Below are 8,555 nucleotides of genomic sequence, written 5' to 3'. Positions count from 1 at the left end.
GATCTATGATTATTTCAATCATTTCCCCTCATTGCTATAGTCACGTCCTTAATTATTTCTACTGGGATCAGAAAAATTGTAGTGAATATTGCTTGTACATTATGTAAGAAACAATGGATACAATACCTCCTAAAGACCAGTCAAATGCATGCATCAGCACAGGCTATGTTGTCTACATTGACCATATGGTCTATTGGGGGAACAATGAGTATAAATAAATATTCAAGTGTTTCTGAGAACATGAGCATTCTATACATTCCAGCCTGCCAATTTACTCAGCTCCTGTTCAACTCATAATCTTTCTTCTCCAGTTCCTCTCTACAGCAGGTAAAAGAGAAATAATATAGGTGCTTCTTTTAAATTTAACCCTACAAATTTGATCAATTAAAAAAGTGTCTTCCAGTGCAAATTATGGATAAAAGCTCAACCACAAGTATTTATCTGGATGGCAAGAGAAGTTTTTTTTTCTCGTAAGACTTCTTCAGCTCTATCTCCAGTTCCTTCTGCTATGATTGTCAAAGCCATAAAACTCAGCACCCAAACACTAACATTAAGCATTCTCCTTTGTGCATTATGTAAGATGCACCAGAACTGAGGGCTTTAAAAAAAGAGACCTGCTAATGCAGAGATCCAACGCTTGCCTGTTACTGTGGGGGTGGGGAGAAGGGAAGGAATAAAAACAGATGGATTTATCAGCAATCCAGGAGATTTATGGAACAAATTCTTCCATCTCCAGTAATCCCCTTCTGATACAGAGGATTTTCCTACCATTAAATGATAGCTTTTGAGAATGAGGGTAGAAGCCCAGACAGTGAGAGCCACAACACATCTGATGATAAAGGCTGGACAAAAGATGGCACAGCTCTCATCTTGGCAGGTAAGCAAATTTCGTCTTTCTTGCATAAATTCTACAGAAAGATGTGGAGGAAAGATGTTGTTGATTGATGATTGGGATCAGATATATTTATTTCCACACCATTTGTGCATTTATTTCAGTACTGCCATTTCCCCCCAAACTATATTTTTCCAGACTTCTTTCAGTCTTAATTTCTCAACAAGCATCATAGATATAGGGAAGCTGAAGTTCAGAGGAAGACAGCAACAAGCAGCCATAGGCTGTGTTACCACACATTCCACAGGCATATTAATTGAGTGGAACTACGGAAGGCTGCAAGACCATTGTTTTCTGAAAAACCATTTTCGAGTAGTAATCCAGAGAACAATCATTTGGGAGTAGCCCCATTAAAAACAGCTCTTAATTAACCTCCAAATAAGTGTACAAAGTATTGAGATTTTAGAAGGCTTATATAAGATCAAAAAACAAGCAAAACTCCTGAGAAAAAGATCTGTTGTTTAAACAGGAAATGCAAAACATGCATTTTAAAGAATTCTTTTAAAATCCAGAGGCAGAAGCAACCGTTACAAGCAAGAATGAATGGAATACTTTTGTGCTTTTGTTTTTTTTAGATTTGCAAGAACATTTGTCAAGTCTGAGATGCCATAGTGAATAATCAGGGTAATGTTGGCCATCATTTTAAATGGTAAGTAATTTCTAATTCTAAGAGACTCCACAGATTTTTCTATACACCAAGATCTAGTTCTTTTATTTTGAAAGCATTGATCATACATTTGTTTGCCTTTCACTTTTGTTTGTGCTGCTGCAACCAATAATATCTAACTACCAGCCGTCTTTATCTAAAAAGAAAGAGCAAAAAATCTATTCTGATATTTGAATATTCCTGACAAGAATGTTGTCCATCTTATCACATTTTAAATTTTGGTCTGAAACACATCCATTTCATCTTCCATTATACAATATTCAGGCAGTTCTGTATCAAAGGATTTCACTTTTTCTAATTAGCAGAATGGATACTCATGAGCTGATCAACCAACTGCAAATACTACCAATTTCTTGGTAGATTGACGTAAAGGGGAGGGAAATAGGTTTCTCTTGTTTGTTTGCATTAGATATTCTATTCAGAATAACAGAATTCACAGAGTTGGAAGAGATCTTGGAATTCTTCTAGTCCAGCCCCTACTCAGACAGGAAATCCATTCAAGAGAAAGGGATTACTTGATAATTATTTTGGAGTATAAAATATGCTATAAATATTATCTTGTAAAATAGAGGAGGCAATCAATTTTGAATATGGATTACATAATTTGTTGAAACAATGAATCAAATGTATTCCCGTCCACTGGAACAAGAACCCTTGAAGATCAGAACTGGGCCTCCATCTTGTCAGGATTATATAGTCTGCAATACTCAAAGGAGGCATATGTCATTCAAACAAGAAAACCTAGTTATATAAACTACATAATAGTGCAGTTAGTTATGCCTAAACAACCTCTTACTATATTACCTTTGGGGTTATTCCTTCCAATAGACAAAGTTCAATTGAAGCTCTAGGAAAGCAAGCATTACTAGTCATTCTGTTATTACCTTGTTTTGGTTAGAAGTGAAAAACACATAGACTGTGTGAAACCAGGCTTAATAGCAGTAACTGTGAGAGGAATCTTGGAGTCTTTGTGGACAAGCAGCTAAATATGAGCCAACAGTGTGCAGCGGCAGCTAAAAAGTCAATGCAATCCTAAATTGCATTAACAAAGGGAAACAATCAAGATCAAGTGAGGTACTAATATCACTCTATAAAGCCTTAGGAAGACCACACCTAGAGTACTGCATCTAGTTTTGGTCACCACACTATAAAAAGATGTTGAGACTCTAGAAAAAGTGCAGAGAAGAGCAACCAGGATGATTATGGGACTGGAGACTAAAACATATGAAGACCGGTTACAGAAACTGGGCTTGGCTAGTCTAGTGAAGAGAAGGACCAGAGGAGACGTGGTAGCAGTGTTCCAATATTTGAGGGGCTGTCACAGAGAGGAAGGGGGTCAGGCTATTTTCTAAATCACCTGTAGGCCAGACAAGGAATAATGGATGGAAAATGAACAAGGAGAGATTTAACCTGGAAATAAGGACAAACTTTCTGACAGTGAGAACCACTGGAATAGCTTGCCTTTGGAAGTTATGGGAGCTTCATCACTTGAGACTTTCAAGAAGAGATTGGACTGCCATTTGTCAGAAATGGTGTAGGGTCTCCTGCTTGGGCGGGGGTTGGACTAGATGACCTACAAGGTCCCTTCCTACTCTGTTAAACTATTAATCAGATGGGAAGGATTCCCAAAGGTGCTTTTTCAAAAGACAACTGGACTTTGTTTTCCCTTGAAGATATTTTGCTTCTCATCCAAGAAAAACTGAAGAAGTTTCTTGAATGAGAAGTGAAATGTCTTCAAGGAAAAACAAAGTCCAGATGCCTTTTGAAAAGTTACCTTTAGGAGAACCTTGAGTTGGATGACTGAGACTCTCTATAGATAGAAGGGAAGGATGTAACATGGAATACATGGGATTGCCTGTAGCCTGTAAACTACAGTTTTAAAAAAGTTGCACTTAAGAGTTATCTCAAGTTCTATCTGCATTGACATGTCCATTCTTTTTGCAGTGACAATAAAACTGAAGTGGTTTGCCATTGCCTTTGTTTGATTTTCTCCCTCCTTGCTCCCAATCCTCCCAATTTTAGCTTGGGATAGCCTGATGGTTTTTCCATTGAACTAACCAGGTCTGAGCTTACTTATGTTCTTGAAGATCAGCCAGGTACTGTTACTGGTACTTGTCACATACCCTGCTGGTGCATATTTGAAATCAAAAGGATTAAAAATAATACCTGTAACACTTTAGAGAGAAGCTATCCTATAGGTGATTATACTTCTTTAGAAAGTAAGAATATGATGTATAACAAGCTTCTTTTTTTTAGTGGATGATTTTTCATGTATTAGCATTAGAGAGGTAGGCCTGTAGTGTAAGATTCCAGGTGAAGTTGGTACCATTTTGCTAATGTTTAGCTATTGCAAAACTTACTGAATGGGTGGAATTCACTATGTCTTCATTGTATAAAACACATCAAAGAATTTGTGAATAAGTCTTGGGAATAAGCAAGTCCTAATTTCAATTTTGTTAAACATAGCATTTGTTAAACAGGGCAAAATGGTAATGATAATGCAATGAACCAAACAACACTTTTTTCTAGTTTGTTTTTATAAAACTGAATACACTTTCGATATATGTACGATTTCCCATTTTCTTTGAAGAAAGTAGGATATGCAGTACAAGTGCCTAAAAGCAGTCTTCTAGACAAGATTCCCATGATATCATTGACATGATTATTGTGTTACACTGGGGATTCCGTATAACTGCATATACCCTGCTATGTTTTACTACTGAAAACCATGTAACATATTGTTCATTAGATATCGACAGCATATAAGGAGAATTTGTATAAGAAGTTTTACAGATGGCACTTAGCGCCAGCAAGACTAGCAAAAATGTTTAAAGATAAATCAGTGAAATGTTGGAAATGTCATCAAATGCCAGGAACATATTATCAAATGTGGTGGACTTGCACAGAAGCTAAAAGGTATTAGACTAAAATATGCACATGGTTGAAAAAAATGATTAAACAACATATAGATTTGAAACGTGAAATATTCCTATTAGGAATGGTAGCAGAAGGTTATAGTAAATAAAAGATTTATTTAATTATACATGTTTTAACAGCGGCTAGAATTGTGTTTGCCCAAAATTGGAAAAGTGATAAGATACCGATAGAGAGGAAGATAACCAAAAAAATAATTGAATGTGCAGAAATGAATAGACTGACACTAGAAATTAAAGAAAAAGAAGAATCTGAATATTATATGGTATGGGATTTGTTTTATCAATGGATAGAAAATAGAACAAACTAAAAGGGATTGGATATATTTAGAGAAATTAGTGTAATAGATACGTTTGATATTATTTACATGGGAATGTGATTATTGTTATATTATTAGATTTGATAGGAAGAATATTATTAACAATGGTTAAATAATTGAAATATTGACGCACAATTTAAATGGAATGGATTTATTGTATATATAAATTTTTTTTTACAAAAAATATTGTTAATTAATAACTTATGAGAACATCTATCAAAAATTAAAGTTCCTAAAGTTAACAAAAATGATGGAATTACCGTATATATTTAGCCATAACAAAACTTGTTTGAAGTTGGATTTTTGTTATGCGAGAACCACACGGTTTTATAATACATTGTGTGAATGTGGCCCACATATTGCCTTTAGAAGGTAATATTTCTTCATTCTATTCATTTTCTTACCACAGCTGATAAGTCTGCTTGCTCTGGGCTTATGAGATGTTTTCCTATATCCCAGACAAATAAATAAAAACAGAGAAAGAGAAAGTTACAGGAAGATGGAGAAAATGTTTACTTTTGTATATTAGATCAAATTGCTGTATATTAGATCAAATTGCTGGCGATATATCAAAGAATCAAAGAAAAATGATCATTCTTGATAATTTGTGGTTGGGCCTGGGTTCTAACTTAAAGTGGAGGTTAATTTTTTATTTAGTATATTGTGTGAACCAATGTTGCAATTTGTAAACCAGAGTTTATAATTCAACATTTTTGTGAATTATAGAACCACACTGTGGTTTTTTGAAATCATGGCTAGGCAAGCCAAGGCTTTATGTGAGGTGTGAGACCAGTCTGCATAAATCAGAATTGTTTGTGTTCATTGCACTATCGTTAAAGTTTACTAATCTCTCTTTTCTCTTTCTTTCCTTGGGCATAATGATGGGGCCATTTCTTGCCAGTCGTACTTTGCATCTGCCCTGTGCATTTGGTGTGGGCTTGTGTCCGTTCCTGTCCTGCCAGTTGTTTCTGCACTGAAGAGAAGAGTTGTGCCATTCTTTGTGACAGAGCTGGCCTTGCACAGATCCCTAATGAGTTTCCTTGTGAAGCATATTCTATTAACTTGGAAAAAAATAACCTCAAATTCCTTGCTGAGAGGGCATTTGGTACTCTCCCATCCCTAAAATCTCTCTCAATAAGTCATAACAACATATCCTTTATTACTCCTGGTGCTTTCAAAGGGCTTGCTAGCTTAACTGAGTTAAAAATGGCCCACAACGAATACATTCGTTATCTGCATACCAGGACTTTTATTTCTCTCAAGAGGCTAGTCCGATTGGATTTAGCAGACTGCAATCTTTTCAACATTCCAGACAGGATTTTTATAGAGCTTCCAGCTCTTCAAGAACTCTTTTTCTTTCAGAATAACTTCCGAAGGCTCCCAGGAGCTATAAGAGGGATGGAGAATTTGACCCATGTTTATTTGGAGAAAAACAAGATAGAAGCAGTAGCATATAATTCACTTCTGGGCCTGATCCGGTTGAAATATCTCAATCTGCAAATCAACAGAATAAATGTGATTCATAATAGAGCTTTTCAGGATTGCCAGAAATTGGAGTACCTTTATTTAAATGACAACTTAATCAGTGATCTTCCTGAGAATTCCTTTGATGGTCTGTGGCATTTAAAGATGCTTAATCTTGGTGGCAACTTTCTCAAGATTGTCTCTAATACTTGGTTCCAGGATCAATCTGAACTGGAAGTTTTATATTTGGACAGAAACTGGATCAGTTATATTGAGGAAGGTGCTTTTGAAAACCTCACGAGTTTGGTATATTTGCACTTGAACAATAACAATCTAACTACGTTGCCTTTCTTAGTCTTTCAACCAGTCTACCTCCTGGGAAGACTCTATCTTTTTCGGAACCCCTGGGAGTGCGACTGCAAGATTGAGTGGCTGAAAGAGTGGATGGAGAATTATGGACTTGTGAGAGATATTCCTTGCATTTCCCCATCTTCTGTAGTTGGCCTTGACTTAATTGATATTATTTTTGAGAAGACAGATGAAGGTTTATGTCTTGACCCAGAAGAATTAAACACCTCATCTTCTACACCTCTTCCCATGCAAGAACTACAGTCGACTGCAGAGAATAAATTCAACAGTCTTATCTCAAAATTTCTACTCCAGAAGGGACTTTCAGAGGAGTTGATAAACACCACAGAAGGTTTCAGCAACACTACTCTGTTTGATGACTTGATTAATGAAGCATCTTTAGGACTAAGAGAATGTCATACAAAACAAATATATTTTAATATTTGGATATTTTTTATATCTCAAGCATTATGGACCATATAACCCAAAATACTTTAACATTAAATTGGTTGTTTTTCTACTCAAGCATGGTTCAAGAAGAAGATTGTGATATTAATACTACATTCAGAACTAAATCTAAAAATATCTTCTGGGCTCATATTTTAAAACTTAAAATCATATTCATAGCAGTGCCAGTTATTTCACATAGTTAAGAAATTAAAATGAGAAAAAATTGGAAGATAATAAACTCAGTTGTCTTTATTTACTAAGAAAGTTTTGCAAAAAACATCACAGGTTTCACCACTATTACTCAGATATGGAAACTACTATAGTATTTAGAAGTTCTGAATGGAATGGAAGCCAAAAAGAGGAGTAACTTCCCTTACAGAGGTTTCACAGACATTTGATACCTGTTGCGGGAAATGATATAATGGTTTAGATCAAACAATGTCAAATTCTCAGTTTCATTTTGTCATTTCAACTCTCCTTAAGAGGGTGATTTGAAGCCTGCAGGTAAGGCTGGAGTGCAATTTACTTCTTAATCACAAAACTGATATTTATAGGGACTGAAACTAATAGAAGATTTGTAGCTCAGGGTTGAACTATACAGTTCTTGATACTCTGAAGCATTGGAAGATGTTACCTAGGATAATGAATCATCTTTTTTTTTGTAATAAGTTTTTTTTATATTTTAAGAATATCTCTTTTGGTGAACAATGTGGTTCCAGGTTTCTACACTTCAATACAAACATGACTTTAGTTACATAATTATCTTTCATATTCAATTTCATATCATATTCATATCTCAGCTTATTTCATTTTTCTTTAAACATTCCATATCTTATTTTATAATATATAACATTCTTATTTTTAGTCTATATTCGTTATACTTTTGTACTTTTATCTGTCACATTTGCAATTTTATCTCATACTTTTTCCCCATTATTCAATAAATTTTATCTTAATTCTAATAATTCTAAATATTACCATTACCAATTTGAGTGTACCACCCCTTTACCTTATACATCACTCCGTGTACTCCCCTTTAGTTCATCATAAAAATTTACTATAATATAATCACTTTTTGATTATCACTTTCTAAATTAATAATCTCCTAATTACTATATATCACATATGCATATATATATTTTAAGTAAGATTCCGCATAGTATTCTTTCCCTCAATTACATTCTAGATCATGTATTATTTCAAATACATTAATCTATTCAATTAATTGTAAAAACTAATATGAATCTTTTTTTAAAAGTTTTTATTTTTTAAGACAAACATATACAAACAATACATAAAAACATAAAACCATCTTCCACTATATACATACAGTGTGCCAGTTGGTTATGAATCTTTTGTGCAATCCTTTCATACTCGTTACTCACAGTTTATATAAATTTCACATTGTCAAACTAACATATGCGTATATATTTATCAATTATTAATCATCCATGACTAAACTATTTATTCCATCATTTTAT

At 34.4% G+C, this 8,555-nt stretch overlaps 1 protein-coding gene across 2 annotated transcripts; it reads left to right on the top strand.

Annotated features, from left to right (window-relative positions):
• The first annotated feature begins 211 nt into the window (after positions 1 to 211).
• Positions 212 to 7,637, top strand: NYX (nyctalopin). Of its 2 annotated transcripts, none has more exons than XM_087966814.1 (3): positions 212 to 877; positions 1,468 to 1,541; positions 5,714 to 7,637. In XM_087966814.1, exons 2-3 carry the CDS (start codon positions 1,520 to 1,522, stop codon positions 7,105 to 7,107), a joined length of 1,416 nt encoding a protein of 471 aa, XP_087822940.1. In that variant the 5' UTR covers positions 212 to 877; positions 1,468 to 1,519; the 3' UTR covers positions 7,108 to 7,637. The 2 variants fall into 2 exon arrangements, 1 of the variants encoding a protein (XP_087822940.1); XR_015749827.1 differs by having other exon boundaries at positions 863 to 877; positions 3,582 to 5,820.
• Positions 7,638 to 8,555: the final 918 nt, after the last annotated feature.

The sequence above is a fragment of the Notechis scutatus genome, chromosome 5 (genome assembly GCF_049901735.1).
Source record: "Notechis scutatus isolate UNSWTSFEM ecotype Mainland chromosome 5, rNotScu1.2, whole genome shotgun sequence".
NCBI lineage: Eukaryota > Metazoa > Chordata > Lepidosauria > Squamata > Elapidae > Notechis > Notechis scutatus.
Note: the sequence above shows the minus strand (reverse complement) of the source record. Positions and strands in the feature narration are given on the sequence as shown.

Excerpts from the sequence above, each read along its gene's own strand:
- NYX (XM_087966814.1), top strand. The coding sequence starts at position 1,520 with ATGTTGGCCATCATTTTAAATG. Across the intron at positions 1,542-5,713 it reads GTTGGCCATCATTTTAAATG|TCGTACTTTGCATCTGCCCT; the intron begins GTAAGTAATTTC and ends ATTTCTTGCCAG.